This window comes from Nerophis ophidion, linkage group LG02 (assembly GCF_033978795.1).
Source record: "Nerophis ophidion isolate RoL-2023_Sa linkage group LG02, RoL_Noph_v1.0, whole genome shotgun sequence".
NCBI lineage: Eukaryota > Metazoa > Chordata > Actinopteri > Syngnathiformes > Syngnathidae > Nerophis > Nerophis ophidion.
Window position 1 is genome coordinate 74,495,289 of NC_084612.1, and position 20,639 is coordinate 74,515,927.

At 38.6% G+C, this 20,639-nt stretch overlaps 1 protein-coding gene across 2 annotated transcripts in view; it reads right to left on the reverse strand.

The window, feature by feature from the left end:
* Positions 1 to 94: 94 nt before the first annotated feature.
* The window catches only part of rbbp5 (retinoblastoma binding protein 5), a 21,671-nt gene continuing 1,126 nt past the window's right edge, over positions 95 to 20,639 (reverse strand). Inside the window, exons 2-14 of one of the 2 annotated variants that reach the window (XM_061890800.1) lie at positions 19,376 to 19,401; positions 18,158 to 18,330; positions 16,534 to 16,674; positions 16,291 to 16,453; positions 16,094 to 16,203; positions 12,844 to 12,963; positions 10,821 to 10,974; positions 10,672 to 10,743; positions 10,476 to 10,593; positions 7,913 to 7,982; positions 5,499 to 5,728; positions 5,328 to 5,405; positions 95 to 380 (exon numbers count right to left, since the gene is read on the reverse strand). In XM_061890800.1, the coding sequence (XP_061746784.1) occupies positions 328 to 380; positions 5,328 to 5,405; positions 5,499 to 5,728; positions 7,913 to 7,982; positions 10,476 to 10,593; positions 10,672 to 10,743; positions 10,821 to 10,974; positions 12,844 to 12,963; positions 16,094 to 16,203; positions 16,291 to 16,453; positions 16,534 to 16,674; positions 18,158 to 18,330; positions 19,376 to 19,401 (1,508 nt within the window). In that variant the 3' untranslated portion in view covers positions 95 to 327. Of the gene's footprint in view, positions 381 to 5,183; positions 5,406 to 5,498; positions 5,729 to 7,912; positions 7,983 to 10,475; positions 10,594 to 10,671; positions 10,744 to 10,820; positions 10,975 to 12,843; positions 12,964 to 16,093; positions 16,204 to 16,290; positions 16,454 to 16,533; positions 16,675 to 18,157; positions 18,331 to 19,375; positions 19,402 to 20,639 lie in introns of both variants that reach the window. The other variant, XM_061890789.1, reaches the window with a different exon arrangement.

The window sequence follows — 20,639 nt, forward strand, 5'->3', positions numbered from 1 at the left end:
CGGGACAGGCGCTGAATTTCGTGAGTCTCCCGGTAAATCCGGGAAGGTTGGCAAGTATGAAATTAATGCAAATTGTAAAACTGTCACAAACAGGTTATCACTTATGAATCAAAATGTTTTAATGTATAAAAAAAGCACAAAGTACACAACCAAGTACTAGAAGTTCTATACATGAGAAAGCAGGCCAGTGTCAGTGGGCTGAGCTGGGAAACGTTCCCTCGTGAAGCCCGGCTGTGGGTGAGAGTGGAAAGAGCGCACCCACCCAACAAAGTCTGTACGTGACAGCCGGTCTTTACGTGTCTTTGTCACGGCCTGTGACCCGGCGGTTCAGTCCATCCCCCCGATGTCGTGCTGCTTGTACGCCTGCGTCACCAGGGTCCCTGCGGAGGAGCAGGTGATGTCATGCATGCGCACTGGCAACAATTAGCACCAAAGTAAACATACCATCATTCAAAATGTGTATTGCTTAAAAAAAATTCTAGGCAAATAATAATGTGTTTGTATGATTTAGTTAGTCTCCTAATAGACAGAAAGTGAGCAGCGGAACTTCAGGTCACCAAACAAGGTCAAAGGCGCAAGGCGGGAGTGGGAGCAGGAGGGTCAAAGGCCAAGCAGGAAGTAGACGTACGCTCGCCAAATACTTGCACCAACCCACCGTCGGCCCCTGTGACGCCAATCTGCCACTTTACTCAAGTGAGATCTTTTAAGTCGTGAAGCCACAGTCTGGACATTATACACCAAACTTTTCCCACGGAGGGCCACAGTCTGACAAAACAAAGGACGTGGGGGGAGGGGGACTTTTGGTCGTTTTCACCTTAAAAAAAACAGTATTTTTTTTTAAAGACCTAGAAAAAGGCAACTTTGGTAGAAATTTCACATGAATGCAGAAGAGACTGAGCCAAACTAAAATACCAACAGTTAGCATGCTGGATGCAGTTATGCACTATTTTCTTTTTTATATTTTCCTATCTTACATGGGGAAAACAACATTAAACATGTAAGAAAAAAGTACCAAAATATTGGTATGTAATAAGAATAACCTGAAATGTTCTAACTCAGGGGTCACCAGCGCGGTGCCCGCGGGCACCAGGTCGCCCGTATGGACCAGATGAGTCGCCCACTGGCCTGTTCTAAAAATAGCTCAGATAGCAGCACTTACCAGTGAGCTGCCTCTATTTTTTAAATTGTATTTATTTACCGGTACTAACAAGCTGGTCTCGCTTTGTTTGACATTTTTAATTCTAATAGGGACAAAACTCAAATAGAATTTGAAAATCCAAGAAAATATTTTAACGACTTGGTCTTCAATTCATTTATTTTTTTACTTTGCTTCTTATAACTTTCAGAAAGACAATTTCAGAGAAAAAATACAACCCTAAAAATAATTTTTAAACACATATACCTTTTTAACTTTTAAATTCCTTCCTCTTCTTTCCTGACAATGTAAATGAATGTTCAAGTAAATATGTTTTTTTTATTGTAAAGAATAATAAATACATTTTAATTTAATTCTTCATTTTAGCTTCTGTTTTTTTGACGAAGAATATTTGTGAAATATTTCTTCAAATTTATGTTTGAAATTAAAAAACATTACAGTGGCAAATCTAGAAAATCTGTAGAATCAAATTTAAATTTTATATCAAAGTCTTTTGACTTTCTTTTACATTTTTTGTTCTGGAAAATGTAGGAGAAATAATGATTTGTCTTTGTTAGAAATATAGCTTGGTCCAATTTGTTATATATTCTAACAAAGTGCAGATTGGATTTTAACCTATTTAAAACATGTCATCAAAAATATATATTTATTGTGAGAAATCATTAAGATGATCAGTGTTTCCACAAAGATAAACATCATTAATCATTAATAACAACATAGAGTCAAAGGTAAATTGAGCATATTGGCTATTTCTGGCAATTTATTTAAGTGTGTATCAAACTGGTAGCCCTTCGCATTAATCAGTACCCAAGAAGTAGCTCTTGGTTTCAAAAAGGTTGGTGACCCCTGTTCTAACTAATAATTAATAGTAATATTAAATTAGTTTTTGATATGTTAAAGTTAAAGTACCAATGATTGTCACACAAACATGAAGTGTTGCAAAATTATTCTCTGTATTTGACCTATCACTCTTGTTCACCCCCTGGGAGGTGAGGGGAGCAGTGAGCAGCAGCGGTGGCCGCGCCTGGGAATCATTTTTGGTGATTTAACCACCAATTCCCACCCTTGATGCTGAGTGCCAAGCAGGGAGGTAATGGCTCCCATTTTTATAGTCTTTGGTATGATTCGGCCAGGGTTTGAAATCCCAACCGACCGATCTCAGGGAGGACACTCGGACCACTAGGCCACTGAGTAGGTCAATACCGTCAAGTAATGAAAAAAATGAGCTAAAAAAGCTAGCATGCTAACAGTACAATGCAAACAACAACATGCTTACAGTTAGCATGAGTGAAATACCAAAATATGACACCAGCATGCTGAACTGTTAACTCTAGCATGGGTTAAGTAACAAAATATTTTACTCGGATACGTACTTCAAAAAAAGTGTTTAAAATGCTAGCCTGCTAACATTAGCATACATCAAGTATCAAAATATGAAAGAAAAAAAAGCTATTATACTAAGAGGTATCATTCAATAACAATATTTGACAGTGAGATGTATACCAGCAAAATTAGCACAAAAAATTTTTGATTGCATGCTAATATTAAAATGCTAACAATTAGCTCCAGGCTGCATATGGCCCACATGCTGCCCCTTGGACACTGCTGCTGTATACCAACACAAGAGCTTTTTTTAAAAATGTGCCTTTACAAATAAGTAGGAGTTCTAATGCTCACTTTTGTTGAGCATGGTCAAGCAGGAAGTGGTGAAGTGAGATACCACTCATTTTCTTTCCGACACGATAGCGAGTAAAATTCCGGCTTGCATCGGAGATACTGATCCGATACTTTGTGCAAATATACCTAATGGGTCTGCTAAAATTTAAAGTTGTGTTTTTAAATAATAACACACAAAAACAACAGTAAAAATGTTTAAAAAAAAAGAGCAAAAAATCACAATGTAATTAAGAAAAATTTAACATTTTAAACTAATAATTATTAATATACTTGGTCATCTATATTTTGTCTTTAAATATATATAAAATCTGTTTTACCATAAAAAAAACAAGTTTGGTTAATTAAAACGCTAAATACTAACTGTTTAAGTAATCCGTTTGAAAAAAATACAATAATAAACCCTGTTAAATATATAACTGAACATTACTATTTTCATACAGGCAGAATTTTTGACACAGATTATGCAGTAACGCAATCACATCATTATTATTGTTATTCTATTCCAAAATGGAGAGAAAGAAATGTGAAAGGTAAAAAAAAAAATGTAAATAAGAAAAAAAAAGTACAAAAGAATCACTATGTAACGAGAAAAACCTCAAATCTTCTGATTAATACCTAGTCAGCTATAATACAAAGCCGACACAATATCTGCTTTTGAAATAAAAACAATATCTGTATGGCCTCCATATACTTTGACTTCTTAGTATACTGCTTCCACAGTGGAGTGTTTCAAGTCTCGTCTTAAGACCCACTTTTATTCTTTGGCTTTTAACACTACGTGAGTTGTGTGGTCCTCTGTTGTCCTGTGTTTTTTATACACTTTGATTTCTATTTTACTGTTTTAATTGATTTTACACTTTAACATTGTTTTTAATCATATTTGTTTTTATATAGTTTTTTTTTTATATTGGTTTTATATTTATTTATGTTTTGTTTTTATTCAGTCATTGGTGGAGCATAATATTGTTTTTTTTAATATTGTTTTTAACATGGCTGTGCAGCACTTTGGAAACGTTATTGTTGTTTAAATGTGCTATATAAATAAAGTGGATTGGATTGGAGCCCTCGGTGGAAAAAGTTTGGACACCCCTGAACTAAAGCATGGCTATTACGATTTGAAAATCAGTATATATATATATATATATATATATATATATATATATATGTATATATATATACATATATATATATATATACATATGGATGGTTCCAGTGACTTGGATCAAATGTTGGCATTTTTATTTGATGCACTGCCATCAGCATAGACTTGGTGGGAGTTTTATGCAAAAAATTGACTAAACAAAACATGGCCACGTATTCTTCCACTGTGCGTATATAAATAGTATTAATTTTGTACATTATCAATAATATTTAGGAGTGCAACATGTAAAGGCTTCCTGTTGGTGATGTGCGGATCGATACTGAGTATATATATATATATATATATATATAATATATATATATATATATATATAAATGATAAATAAATAAATGGGTTGTACTTGTATAGCGCTTTTCTACCTTCAAGGTACTCAAAGCGCTTTGACACTACTTCCACATTTACCCATTCACACACACATTCACACACTGATGGAGGGAGCTGCCATGCAAGGCGCTAACCAGCACCCATCAGGAGCAAGGGTGAAGTGTCTTGCTCAGGACACAACGGACATGACAAGGTTGGTTCTATATATATATATATATATATATATATATATATATATATATATATATATATATATATATATATATATATATATATATATATATATATATATATCTCAGTATCGATCCGCACATTACCAGCAGAAAGCCTTTACATGTTGCACTCCTAAATATTATTGATAATGTACAAAAATAATACTATTTATACACGCACAGTGGAAGAATACGTGGCCGTGTTTGGTTTAGTTATTTTTTTGCATATAACTCCCACCAAGTCTATTCTGATGGCAGTGCATAAAAGAAAATGCCAAATAAAAAAGCCAACATTTGATCTAAGCCACTGGAAGCATCCAAAAGAATAAAGATCTTGTTGAACTTGTAAAAAGAATAAATTAATCGTGATAATTAATCAGTGGCCTGACTTACAAGCCAGTAAGAGAAGTGATACAAAGATGTTTGTGATTACATGAGTCAGACTGTGGCTTCACAGCAGCTGCAGGTGCACATGCAAAATTTGTGGGCTCGTCTGGACCCCGGCGGCGGGTTGTGATTATTGGGAGGAAGCAGCACAGAGAGGGGCGGGGGTGCTTGGAGACAGGCTGAGCTGGTGTAGCAGGGCAGAAGGACCAGCAAAGCCCCCCCCACCCCCCCTCAGCAGCAGCAGCGTGGACAGAGGCACGCTTACCTGGCACCAGGCCCCCTTCTGCCCTGCCCTTCATCCCTCCTCCTCCTCCTCCTCCCGGGCCAGAGCTGCCCAGGACCTCCATGGTGAAGGAGGGCCGCTCGCCCCTGTAGGGCTTGGGCCTGAAGGCGAAGTCTTTGTCTTTACCTTTGGAGCCTTTGGGCCGGCCGGCTGCCTTCTTCTTAGACTTGCTATCCCCCTTCACTCCCAGCAGGGGGTGCACCTCTGAGGGGGGAATGACACACAGTCACAGCGGGGCAGAGACTTAGTGAGTCATCAGAGGCGGTGTGTGCCAAATGTGTCATGCACGGTTCTCACCGTCAACAGGCACCCCCTGCAGTTCAATGTTGGTAGTGCGGGCCTTCTTTTTGGCCGGGCCTCCTTCAGTAGAAGTTTGCCGCTGCTTTTTGTCGCCGCCAGCCTCCTCCGTAGCTCCGGCCTGTGCCTGGGTTTCGGGCGGCGGGCCGAAGGGGTTTTCTTCGGGGTCCTCCACCTCAGGGGCGATGGGCAGGTACAACAAAGCCTTGTAATCCTCCAGCTCCTCGTCACTGTCAGACATGAACAAGACCAAAGACTTCATTCAGCTTACATCATACTCGCAAACCCGCCCGGATTTTCCAGGACACTCCCGAAATTTAGCGCCGCTCCCGAAAACCTCCCAGGACAAATTTTCTCCCGAAAATCTCCCGAAATTCAGGCGGAGCTGGAGGCCACGCCCCCTCCAACTCCATGCAGACCTGAGTGAAGTGTCGACAGCCTGTTTTCACGTCCGCTTACCCTCAATATAAACAGCATGTCTGCCCAATGACGTTATAACTGTAGAATGATCGAGGGCGAGTTCTTGGTTTCTTATGTGGGTTTATTGTTAGGCAGTTTCATTAACGTCCTCCCGACAGCTGTCCGTTTTCAACTAGCGTAAAGCAGTTTGTCTGCCGTAAACAGCAATGTTGTGACACTCTTAAACAAGACAATACTGCCATCTACTGTACATGCATATGGTTAGAAAAACAAGGATGGACAATTCAACCCTTAACTCAACAATGAGTAGATGAGTGTTATGTGTGTGTAAATGTGTAAAGAAATAAACACTGAAATTCACATATTTCTTATGTATATATATATATATATATATATATATATATATATATATATATATAATAAAAAAAATATATATACAGCTACAATTCACTGAAAGTCAAATATTTCTTATATATATATATATATATATATATATATATATATATATATATGAAATACTTGACTTGGTGAATCTAGCTGTAAATATACTCCTCCCCTCTTAACTACGCCCCGCCCCACCCCCAACCACGCCCCCCGACCCAACAGCCTACCACGCCCCCCACCCCCCGAAATCGGAGGTCTCAAGGTTGGCAAGTATGGCTTATATGAACGTTGTAAACTGTAAATTGTCATGATCATTCAGGAACGAGGGGTGTGATTCGGTTTTTGGGGGTAACGTTTTGATTCAGGATCGATTCTTGATTCAAAATCAGTACTTTTTTTAATAACATTAGGTGCCAGTGATATAAGTACCGTGTTTTTCGGACAATCAGTCGCAGTTTTTTTTATAGTTTGGCCGGGGGTGCGACATATACTCAGGAGCGACTTATGTGTGAAATTATTAACACATTACCGTAAAATATCAAATAATATTATTTATATAATTCGCGGAAGAGACGAAGAAAATGTCAGCAATCGTCACACACACGTCAACCAATAAGAATTCGGCAGGTGAGGGTCATGGCAGAAGTGCATTGTGGGTCATGGAATACTAACTGCTATATGCTACTGCCGTAGCTATTAAAATGGATCATTTCATTGTTGGCGGTAATTTATAAAAACTGAGAAGGGCTGAACAAAAATGGCGTTGAAAAGGAAATCATGTACTGCTGATTACAAGCTGGACGTAGTGAAATATGCAGCAAAAAACGACAAGAGGAAGCGGCGCATACCTTTGGAGTTGGCAGAGTTGTTTAGAAGCGACATCGAGGAAGAAGATTTCATGAGATTTATGGATTAGGAGTGACAGATAGTTTGGTAAAGGTATAGCATGTTCTATATGTTATAGTTATTTGAATGACTCTTACCATAATATGTTAGGTTAACATAGCAGTTGGTTATTTATGCCTCATATAACGTACATTTATTCAGCCTGTTGTTCACTATTCTTTATTTATTTTAAATTGCCTTTCAAATGTCTATTCTTGGTGTTGGGTTTTATCAAAAAAATTTCCACCAAAAATGCGACTTATACTCCAGTGCGACGTATATGTTTTTTTCCTTCTTTATTATGCATATTCGGCAGGTGCGATGTATACTCCGGAGCGACTTATAATCCGAAAAATACGGTAACTACATTCCTCCATAAAATAAACAGGTGTGATGACTATTATTACCTAAAATATATTACCTAAAATAATACTGGTTTTGTTTAGTCAAATTCAACCCAAACATTTAATAAAGTCAAAAGTATGATATGATCAACTACATCAGGGGTCCCCAAACCTTTTGACTCGGGGGCCGCATGGGGTTAAAACAAATTGGCCGGGCTGTTTGCATGTATGTGCAGTACATATATGCCGTTATCGATGGGAAATGCTTTTTTGTAAAAAAAAAAAAAAAAAATGCTCATGAGCAGTTTTTTGTTGGTAAACTTTAAAGAGCCGTTTGTGGGGTCTCACACTGTTGGACCAAGGGCCAATAGTCTTCCTCACCTGCTGCAAAAAGCCACTATGGGGTCCACCGTGGTGACGTCCACTTCCTCGTCTTCTGCTGCGTCTGCACCTGCAAAAGATGCGGGTTGAGTCTGAGTTTGTTTAATGCGAGGCCACATCCTAGTTGTGTTTGGCGCCAGAGGGCCACTTTTAACAGTGAACACTATTATTACACAATTTCTTTATGCATTTTATTACTACATTATTTTTGAACTAAAATGTAAAAAAAATATATGGTAAATTGGAATAATTTAACCTCAAAATGTAGTGTATATTTCTGTAGTACTGCTGTTTTAATGTTAAAAAAAAAGGCAACTCCGTTGCTAGAATTTTACTGTAAAATTTAGATTTGTTTTTTTTCACTTTAAATTAAAAAAAAATGCATTTTTACAGTAAAATTTTGGCACCTGAGCTGCCAGTTTGTTTTTTTTAATCATAAATCAACAACTGTAGATTTCTCAGTGTATTACTGTAAATGTCAAAACGGCACCGCCGTTTATTACAGTAAAAAAAAGTACTGTTTTTTTTTTATTTTGAGAAAAAGGCTGTAAAAATCACAGTAAATTTCACAATTTTACCATTGAATCTATGGCTACTTTCACATTGCACAAATTAATGGATAACTTGCTTTGAAATCATTATTATTAGTATTTATTTCAATTTAAAAAAATGGTTTGAATGTTTGATAAAAGATGTTTGTATAATTAGACATTATTTAAGTTAGCAAAATTTGCGATTGCATGGAGTACACATTTTTTTTCTGCCAAAATAGAAAGAAATAATACATGTTGTAAAATAAGTTACAGTACTTTATTGATACATATTATATCCAGGATTTTGAGGGCCAAATTAAATAAAGTGGTGGACCACATCTGGCTCTCGGGCCTTGGGTTTGACACCTGTGGTTTAATGGATAGGATGCAGGCAAATGTGAGGCAAGAGCTGCTTCAATAAAATTGTAGCGTCCCGGAAGAGTTAGTGCAGCAAGGGGTTCTGGGTATTTGTTCTGTTGTGTTTATGTTGTGTTACGGTGCGGATGTTCTCCCGAAATCTGTTTGTCATTCTTGTTTGGTGTGGGTTCACAGTGTGGCGCATATTTGTAACAGTGTTTAAGTAGTTTATACGACCACCCTCAGTGTGACCTGTATGGCTGTTGACCAAGTATACCTTGTATTCACTTGTGTGTGTGAAAAGCCATAGATATGTGACTGGGCCGGCACGCAAAGGCGGTGCCTTTAAGGTTTATTTGCGCTCTGTACTTCTCCCTACGTCCGTGTACACAGCGGCGTTTTAAAAACTCATCAATTTTACTTTTTGAAACCGATACCAACAATTTTTTAAAGCATTTATCGGCCGATAATATCGGCAGTACGATAATATCGGGCACCTCTAATTAAAAAATCATTATCGGCCCAACTGGAGAAGCCATACAGTGTTTGACTAGGTTTACACTGCAGGCCAAAGTGGCTCAAATCTGATTTTTTCTAAATCTGATTGTTTCCAGTTGAGTAATTACACTGCAAGTAGAATGTGATCTTTATCAGACTTCCGTGTAAACGTGCGCAGGATCCAATGTGGCCCCAACGTCACTTGCCTGCGCACTTGACCAGATTTTGTAAATGATGTTGGAAGTCGCTGCTGCTACTACTACTACAAAATAAAAGTCGCCACACCTAAAAAATTAGTGTTTTTCACATGAAAATAAATGGAAGTAATATAATGTATTAATGGATACACATGTATAGTGTAATACATTTGGAGGGTTTTAATGTTTTTATGGCTGTTAAGTAAAGACAACACAGAAATTAGCATGGATCTATGTGAGCTTTATATTTTAACTCACTTACGTAAACAACTTACGCAATGCACTTAACATCCAAGCATCAATTCAGGTTCTACAACAATCGCTATTTTTTTCTAAATCAAAATATATCTTACATAGATTTTTATTTGCTCATTATTGATGAGTGATGCACCCAAAATTTGGCCGTCAAAAATAGACTTTGCTTACCGAAACCGGATGTTGTGATGACGTTTTCACGTACACTGGAGGGCCAAGCGCACACCAATAACATAGTCGCATTTCCGTTTAGACTACAGTCACATTTGAAAAGAACAGATTCAGATGGGATTTGGACTACCTCCTGATGTGGCCTGAATCTGATGTGAAAAGAACCGAGTAGGGGCGTTTAAACGTGCAAAAAAAAAAATCTGATCCGTGTCACTTGAAGGCAAAAAAATTCTGATTTGGTGTTCAGTGTAAAGAGGACCTATGACACATACCAAATGGTGTTCTGCTGTGCACAAGACTCGCTGGTGTAAATGGATTATACTTGTACAGCGCTTTTCTACCTTCAAGGTACTAAAACAGCTTTGACACTATTTCCACAGTCACACACTGATGGCGGGAGCTTCTATGCAAGACTCTATAACCACGACCCATCAGGAGCAAGGGTGACTTGTCTTGCCCAAGGACACTACGGACATGACTAGGATGGCAGAAGCTGCGGATCAAACCAGGAACTCTCAATTTGCTGGCACGATGTGTCATTTTTCTATTTACCTGTCTGCTCAGGTTCACTCTTGTCTTCGTCCTCAATGTCAAACTCAGACTCTCTCTCCTCATACTCCACATTCTCATCCAATTCCTTGAAGTCTGGAGCAAAAGCGCTCCAGTTTTCCTGCAGACAGACACCAGTTGCATGTTAAACATTTTTTGTAGCTGTGCTGGAGAAGAGGCGCGGCTCATTCCTACTAACCACTTGGTTCTGGGCCCAGATGGACACCACACCACTTGAAATGGAAGCGATAATGGGACGTACAGGATGCCACTGCACATGGGAGAAAGGTGAGCCGGGTGACTTATCCGAGTGCAAGTACAACAGCACATATTCCAGGAGGTTCTTACTGCAACATCCAGCAGCAGCTCTCCTCTGGTTCCGTGTAGGATCTTCACCAGGTTGCCGATGCTCTTCTCCCAGATGTACAGCGCATGCTGTCGTGCCGAGCCGGCGACAATGTACTCGCCATCTCCAGAGAAGCAGCAGCGCTTCCATGGTGTCCTGAACATTGGAAACATCAGTAGACGGTAAGACGGGAGAATCAGCAGAAGAGCAACTTTGAGGACCACATTGAAAAAGTGTTAAGAGTTACAGTTCATGTAGAAAGTATTCACAGCAAGTCACTTTTTCCACATTTTATGTTACAGCCTCATTCCAAAATAAAATATATATACATTTTCGTCCCCAAAATTCTACACACAATACCATATAATAAAAAAGTTAAACTTTTTTTATTTGTATTTTCTGCAAATGTATTAAAAATAAAAGCTAATAAATCACATGTACAAAAATATTCACAGCTTTTACCATGAAGCTCAAAAGTGAGCTTCATGTTTTAACTGTTCATTCTTGAGATGTTCCTACATCGAAGTGGGAAATTCATTTGAAAAAGGCACACACCTGTCTATATCTAAGGTCCCACACTTGAGCACAAACAAACAATGAAGTCGAAGGAATTGTCTGAAGACCTCCGAGACAGGATTGTCTCAAGGCACAAATCTGGGGAAGGGTACAGAAAAACATCTGCTGCCTTCAAGGTCTCAATGAGCACAGCAGCCTCCAAGAATTGATTAACGTGGATCCTGACTTAAACAAGCTGAAAAACTCCTTCGGGTATTACCATTTAGTGGTCAATTGTACGGAATATGTACTATACTGTGCAATCTACTAATAAAAGTCTCAATCAATCAATCAATCATCCGTAATTGGAAGAAGTTTGGAACCACCAGGAATCCTCCAATAAGCGATTGGCCGAGAAGGTCACCTCCTGAGTCAAAGATGTGACCAAGAACCCAATGGTCACTCTGTCAGAGCTACAGAATTCCTCTGTAGAGAGGATAACCTTTCAGAAGGACAACCATATCTGCAGCAATCCACCAATCAGGCCTGTATGGTAGAGTGGCAAAACGGAAGCCATTCATTAGTAAATAGTTTGCCAAAATGCACCTGAAAGACTCTCAGAACATGAGAAACAAAATGCTTTGGTCTGATGAGACAAATATCAAAGTCTTTGGTGTGAATGCCAGGAGTCATGTTTAGAAGAAATCAGACACTGCTCATCACTAGGCCTATACTATCCCTACACTGAAGCATGGTTGTGGCAGCCTCATGCTCTGGGGATGGTTTTCAGTGGCGGGAACTGGGATGAATGCAGCAATCTACAGAGACACCATGGATAAAAACCTGTTCCAGAGCGCTATTGAACTTTGACTGGAGAGACGATTCATTTTTCAGTAGGCCAACAACCCCAATCACACAGGAAGGATATCAATGGAATGGCTTCAGGATAACTCTGTAAAGGTCCTTGAGTGGTCCAACCAAAGCCCAGACTTGAATCTGATTAAACATCTCTGGAGAGATCGGAAAATAGCTGTGCACCAACGTTTCCCATCCAACTTGATGTGTGCGGCAAAGAGGAATGAGGTGCAAGGGCCCAAAGTAAGGCGTGCCAGGCTTGTGGCATCATATTCAAAAAGACTTGAAGCTGTAATTGCTGCCAAAAGACACATCAACAAAGTATTGAGCAAAGGCTGTAAATACTTATGTACATGTGATTTCTTGTTTTTTTTAGTGCATTTTCAAAGATTTCTGGAAAATAAACTATTGTATATTGTCATTATGGGGTATTGAATGGGAATAATGAGGACAACAAAGAATGTATTCAATTTTGAAATAAGGCCTTAACATAAAATGGGAAAAAAAGTGAAGCGCTGGAAATACTTTGCGGCTACACTGTACTAAATGAGTAAAAATCACTATTTCCAGACACTACTAAACCTACATTTACTATTTCTAGATCACCCATAATGGTATATACTAGCAAACATGTTCACAGTTTGCCTGATAAAGTCCAATCAGTTGACGGCGCACCTGTTGACCAGGTCTTGTAGTTTCTGCATCGGCTCCGGCTCACCGTCGCGACCGCAGGTCAGAATTTCCCTGCCGTCGTAGACTCGTATGATTCGGTCTGCCGTGTTAATGAGGAAGCAACTGCAAAACAGGACATGGAGTGAATACCAATCATGGAGAATTTCACTGACCTGTAGCTGTCATGAAGCACAAATAGATTTTACAAGGCGGCAGCAACCAGCAGAGGGTGCACATAGTTCAGACCAGGGTCGCCCATATAGACGTTATACAATATAAATAATATCAATTTAGTCGCAGATAGAGCGTTTATTACTATTGTTATAACGTGATAATTCATGTCCCGAAAATGTGACAGTGACAAGCGAATCGATGTAGCTTTCGTGCTAGCGGTTAATGTCCCTCCACAGTGAAAAGTCACTTCTAAGTCAGTAATTGTCAGCTCCATAGTGGAAAATAAACCATGTTTCTTACAAGTATCATCCATGGAGGACGAACAATAGCTAAACATTCTACACTACACACAGTAGCAGGTTATGCTAACTCCAAGCTAAAGCTCTTGAATGTAAAGAAAAGGAGGGCGGGCTGATAGAAATTATCGACAGTAACGGTACCAAGTATTATATTATCAGGTCGATCCCACAGTGGTAAGATTAGTATTTTTTACTCTTACATTTTTTTAGCCTTTTTTTTTTTTTATTGTTGATAAACTTGGACTGTGTCCCTGGACACGGGTCGTCTTTAAGGGAAAAAAAACAAAATATTTAAATCAGAGCCATTTGTAGGAAATCGTTTAAAAATATTATTGATATTGTTACATTGTTATCCTTTGTTTCTGTTAAATATCAATCAATCAATGTTTATTTATATAGCCCTAAATCACAAATGTCTCAAAGCACTGTACAAACCACTATGACTACGACATCTTCGGAAGAACCCACATAAGGGCAAGGAAAACTCACACCCAGTGATCACAATATAATTGTGATCAGAAATGTAAACATTCAATGACGTTGAAAATGTGCAAGTACCAGCGTCGGTATGACCAGTACTGCTCCTGTAACTCCTTAGTGTTGGATCGATACCCACATTTTTAGCATCACGTAAAACTAATGCAACGTAGCTAAACAACAGATGAGTAAGTGCTTATTACATTTTAACAGAAAAAGATAGAACCAGGTTAAAGCAAAAAGTAACCATCAATTAACAGTAGGTTAGAAACATGTTTTAGAAAAAATAATACTAGGGCTGCACGATTTTGAGAAAATAAATAATTGCAATATTTCTCTCCAAAATTGCGATTTTTATATTTTATACATATATATGCATGAAGCTGCAAAAATAAGCACTGAAGGAAAACATGTTTCTTCTAGACCAGGGGTCGGGAACCTTTTTGGCTGAGAGAGCCAAGATGCCAAATATTTAAAATGTATTTCCCTAAGAGCCATATAATATTTTTTTTAACACTGAACACAAACGCGTACATTTTTAAGTAAGACCAACATTTCCAGAGTATAATAGGTCTGTTATTCTTTGTAATAACATTGTTATTCTGAAGCAAACTGTGGAGGAGGCGTGGCCTGCGGGCCTGCAGCAAAGCGGGATGTTGCCAGGACCGGCCTCGAAATCAGCGACAGGTGCGTAGATGGCCCACCTGGGCCTTTTTATCTAATCACCTGTCGCTCTGTTATAAGCAGCAGCCAGGAGTGGAGACAGGGTTGGGGCTCGAGCCAGATCGCGAGTGAGGACGCAAGAGAAAAAGACAATCGCTGGAAAGCAACTGAGAGACTAATTGAAAAAATACAACAATATTTTACCCTAAAACAGGCTCTCATGTCGGTGCTTGGTGGTCTGAAGAACCCCCAGGAAAGCAAGCCCAACACTAACGAATAATAAATAAATTACTTCTTACCATTAACGCAACTTCTTGAACATAAAAATACATGAGAATGTTTTATATTTTGAATTTTATTTTTAACACTATGATTACAAGTGGAATTATTCATTACTTATCCTGTTAAGCAATGTCAGCTCAGATTTATCCGAGAGCCAGATGCAGTCATCAAAAGAGCCACATCTGGCTCTAGAGCCATAGGTTCCCTATCCCTGTTCTAGACTGTCAATCATCATATTCTTGTCTCAAAGTGCCACACAGAACAATATGCAATATTTTACTTTCTGCAGACATACTCAGAGCTTTTGTCCACAACGTGCTCTTAAACTGAAGAAATAATCAATAAAAACTATACAATACTATACAACTGTTTATAATGTAATGAAATTATAATAAACTAATAATGCAAGTAACTATTAAAAAAATGATTTAAAAATATTTCTAATTACTGAAGAATTGTTTATCATTGCACTGTAATTGGAAGATAAATAACTTTGTTGTCCTAAATAAATAAACAAAAAAAAATTAAATACTAATTTATGTAAGCAAAAATTTAACTTAAATAAATATTGAACATTTTTAAGTGCATTTTTTTCCAGTTGGAAAAACTAGGTCGGACAATGTCTTTTTGTTTGTTGCTATCTCGTGACCACGGCATTCTTGCTCGTTTGTCAATGTTGATGGGCTCATATTGCCCATCTTATTTGAAGCTAAAATATTACTTTGTAGTCATATTTTTTTCCTCCATAGTTTTGTTACTTTGCGGCACTTCTCACATGCGAGTTGCTTCCCGTGGTTGCGATCTCGCTGAGTTGCTCTCCGCCCAACGAGACGAAGATTGTGATGGACTGAAAAGAGGGCTCACTGTTTTCAGTTAATTTCACTGTTAAATAATGAGAGCGTTGCACAGAGTGAGACGTCTTTCTCCCTGTTTGAGGCGAGAGACAAACTCAATTCTGATTGGGGAACATGTCTGTCACTCAAATACCATGACGGCAGAGAAAAAAAAAACGACAGCCTCTGCAGTTACAAAATCGCACTATTTAAAACCTCAATGTCAATTTCAATAATCGTGCAACCTTAAATAATATTATACTTAATGTAATATGTCTCAGCATACGTCAGCAGCTAAATTAGGAGCCTTGGTAACCCATTCTGAAATGCTTCTATTGTCACTTATATACCAAATAATACACCGTGACATATATCCTTATTGCAGGAGCCTGCAATAACAATATAGATTTTAGTCCATATTGCCTATCCCTAAGTCCAAACCCAACTTGTTTGCTGCCAGAAAGGGCTGCGGTTTGGTTTCCAGAATACGTTAAACTAAATGTCCGACTTGCTATGTCCCCTCACCTGCCCTTTCGTGCAAATTCAATGGACTTGATGGCGGTGGTGTTGCTGGTTCCAGTGGTCACCCGGAATGAAGCCACCAGCTCCTGAGTGTTTGTGTTCAATACCAGAATCTGCAACAGTCACGGAAGCTTTTGTTTCAAATTTTTTGTCGAATGGGACATTGGGAGCTTTGAGTAGTGAGTTATTGGAGAGCTGACCTTTCCTTTGGCATTCCCAGTGTAGATGTACTCCCCCCGCCTGTCAAAGGCCGCCACCACATTCAGGTCTGAGTCATCGTCCACAGGCAGGACGACGTGTTTGGAGTCGGACAGAGTCAAAAGGACCGGGGCTGACTTCATGGGACACACCAGCACCTTGTCCCTGAGGGAGAAGCAGTGTCACTCATGTTGATGTCCACATTGTGTCTTAACGTGTGCATTACATGCAGACCGCACGCTTACATGTCTCTGGGGTGGCACTGCAGTTTTAGGATGGGGGAGGGAAAACGGAAGCGCTGGTCACAGTCGCCAGTCAGCACGTCCCACTGCGACACGATATTGTCTGTGGACGCACTCACCAGCTTGTGGCCATCTCGACTCCAACTGGACAAAGACAACATTAGCTATAGCCATGTGCACATGGACACAATCAGGTTAAAAGCCTAACCGGAATAAAAATAAACACGCCGTTCCTAATATTCTGACCTCATCACACACGTTCGGATCAAAATTTAATTCCGATCAGGAAGGGTGGTTTATGCCGATAGTCATTCAGATTGGAGAGCATATAAACACTTTTTCCGGAGTTTGGGTCGAAATTATCCTTACTGCGCATATCTGTGACGTCAGTTATACTTTGGTATAACTTTGGTTATACACAAGGTGGCAAAAAGCATTTCAATAATGAATAAAGCAAAATACGTCCAGGGCCAAAAATCACTTTATATTCTCTACTGCTCGTTAGTGTTACCATATCTGAGTTATTGTGCAGAAATATGGGGAAACAACTAGAAATGTGCGCTACATTCGTTAACTGTGTTACAAAAAAGATCAATTAGAATAATACATAATGTTGGAAATAGAGAATATACAAACCCTTTATTTGTTGAGTCAAAAATATTAAAGTTCGGTGATTTGGTAAAATTGCAAACAGCTATATTGATGTACAAAGTAAATTATAACCTGCTACCAAAGAATGTACAACAATTCTTCTCAACAAAAGAAGAGAAATATAACCATAGAGGAAAATCTAATTTAAAACATTTGTATGCACGTACAACACTTAAAACCTTTAGCATATCAGTATGTGGAATTAAATTATGGAATGGATTAAGTGAAGAAGTTAAACATTGTACTGATATGATCCAGTTTAAGAGGATGTTCAAATGAATAGTGCTTACAAAGTACAAAGAAGAAGAATTATGAGAAACACTTTCAACCTTATTGAAAATAAGATATTCTTCATTTCAGTATGTTAATGACTGAATTAATTAAGTACATATTACAAAACTGTTGTGTTACTCATTCACGAATGTCATTTTGCTATTTTGATATTTTGCTGTAAAGAAGGTCAGTGAATGAATGTATATATTTGTGGGCGCTCTGACGTGGGAAAAGGGTAGGTTTAAATAAGCTCTGCTTCTTCCTACTCCTTGTCGGACATGATGTATTGTGTATTGTGAAATGATGAAATTGCCTAATGTATAATGTTGTAGGTATGTCATGTTCGAAATAAACTAAGAAAAGAAAAGAAAAGAAAGAAAGAAGAAGAGGTCAAACAAAAACAGCAAAACACAGGGAAAAATTGATAAAGAAATAACATTACAACGTTAGAAATGCACAGTGCCCGGGGTTTTTTTCCAGCAGAATCACTGGTTCTTCTTCTTCCATTTTCGGTATGTATTGCGCATGTCAAAATAAAGTAATTCGAATTAAAGTATTATGCATGAAAATGCACGTCATAATAGAGTCTTTTTTTTTCAGGGTCCAAGTACACGGTAACAGTCTAATCCGAATTATGATCAGATTGAATAAATGTTGCCTCTGTGCACGTGGCTACTGTGACATCAAGGTTGGTTTGTTTTACCATAAGGAGCAGACCGGATGGATGTGCGCGCTGATGATCTTGGCGATGCCCCGAGTGAGGAAGTCCCAGATGACGATGCGGCCGTCGTTGCAGCCTACCGCCAGCAGGGTGCCCCAGCGGTTGAAGGTGCAGGTAAGAGCCATGCTGATACAGTCCAGAGTTCCATCTGCCTCCTGATCACAAAGACCAGACAATGGAACCGAAGCTAGTGTGCGACTAAAGCCTAAAAGGGCTGCACGATTAATCAACAACTAGGTTTTAATTAGTGCGATAAAATAACTGCAAGATTTATTTTCTTTCTTTGCACTCATCAGAATTGTTGAGCCAAGCGCTTCAAACTAGGAGAAAGACGTCTCTCTCTGTGCATCGCTCTTGCGTTTATTTAACAGTAGAAATAACTGAGCGCAGTGAGACCTTTTTTTGGTCATTTGGTGGGTGGAGAGAGAGAGAGAGAGAGACCGCCAGCTTTACCCTCATAGGAAACACGTACAGACAACCTCTATACTCGCAACCCGCCAATGAGAAGTGTCGCAAAGTAGCAAAGTTAGGAGGAAAAATATGATTGCAAAGCCAAATGTCCCGTGGGGCTAATATTTCAGCTTTAAATCGGATGGGCAATATGAGCCCATCAACATGGACGGCAATATACAAAAAGACAACATCCAACTTTGTTGTCATTCTGGGGAAAAATGCACTTTAAAATGTTCAATTGCTATTTAAGTTAAATTATTGCTCATAGAAAGGAGTAATTTTTTTTTGTTTGTTTTTTTATTTAGGATAACAAAGTTCTTTATCTTTTAATTAGAGTACAATGATAAACAATTATACAGTAATGTAAATTACCAGTTCATATCCTTATTATTACATACAATGATCACATTACACTATAATCCCAGCATAGTTTGTATCGGTTATCACTGAAATTTAAGTGCATGATGTAGGCAAAAACTCTGAGTCAGCCAAATATCTTTAAAGTAATTTTTTGCATATTCTTCTAATGTGTGGCACCTTGAGACAAGAAAGTGTCTATTGACGGTCTAAACATAATGTATCATCCTGCACTCGTTATTTTTGCAATTCAATGTATAAAATCTCAATTGAAAATCGCAATCGAAATATGAGAGGAAAATAACAATTATGCCTTTTCTCAAAATCGTGCAGCCAGACATCACAACATCAGTGTTTATTTATCTTTGAGTTTGTTTTTGTTTTTTTTACCTCTGGGTAGTTCTGCCCAAAGGATTCTGGGGAAATAAAGAAAAAAAGACACCAAGCATTAAACAGACTTTCAAACATGATTCCAATTTCTGAAATTTGGGCTGGATTTTTTTTTTTTTTACTTGCAAAGAAACACATTATTTGAATGAACTAATAAAGGTCCAACCTATACTAGATTACCCACAACTCTTACTTGTATATCAATCAATCAATCATCCATCCATCCATCCATTTCTCTACCGCTTATTCCCTTCGGGGTCGCGGTGAGCGCTGGAGCTTTTAGCTGAGATCAATAAATCAATGTTCATTTACAAACTCTGTTTCCATATGAGTTGGGAAATTGTGTTAAATGTAAATATAAACAGAATACAATGATTTGCAAATCATTTTCAACCCATATTCAGTTGAATATGCTACAAAGACAACATATTTGATGTTCAAACTAATAAACATTTTTTTGGGGCAAATAATCATTAACTCTAGGATTTGATGCCAGCAACACGTGACAAAGAAGTTGGGAAAGGTGGCAATGAATACTGATAAAAATTAAAAATGCTCATCAAACACTTATATGGAACATCCCACAGGAGTGCAGGATAATTGGGAACAGGTGGGTGCCATGATTGGGTATAAAAGCAGCTCCCATGAAATGCTAAGTAATTCACAAACAAGGATGGGGCGAGGGTCACCACTTTGTAAGTAAATTGTCAAACAGTTTTAGAACAACATTTCTCAACGAGTTATTTAGGGATTTTACCATCTACGGTCCGTGAAATCATCAAAAGGTTCAGAGAATCTGGAGAAATAACTGCACGTAACCAACGGTATTACGGACCTTTGATCCCTCAGGGAGTACTGCTTTAAAAACAGACATCAGTGTGTAAAGGATATCACCACATGGGCTCAGGAACTCTTCATAAAACCACTGTCAGTAACTACAGTTGGTCGCTACATCTGTAAATGCTAGTTAAAACTCTACTGTGCAAAGCGAAAGCCATCTATCAACAACACAGAGGAGCGGCGCCGGCTTCGCTGGGCCCGAGCTCATCTAAGATGGACTGATGCAAAGTGGAAAAGTGTTCTGTGGTCTGACGAGTCCACATTTCAAATTATATTTGGAAACTGTGGACGTGGTGTCTTCCGGAACAAAGAGGAAAATAACCATCCCGATTGCTATAGGCGCAAAGTTGAAAAGCCAGCATCTATGATGGTATGGGGGTGTATTAGTGCCCAAGGCATGGGTAACGTACACATCTGTGAAGGC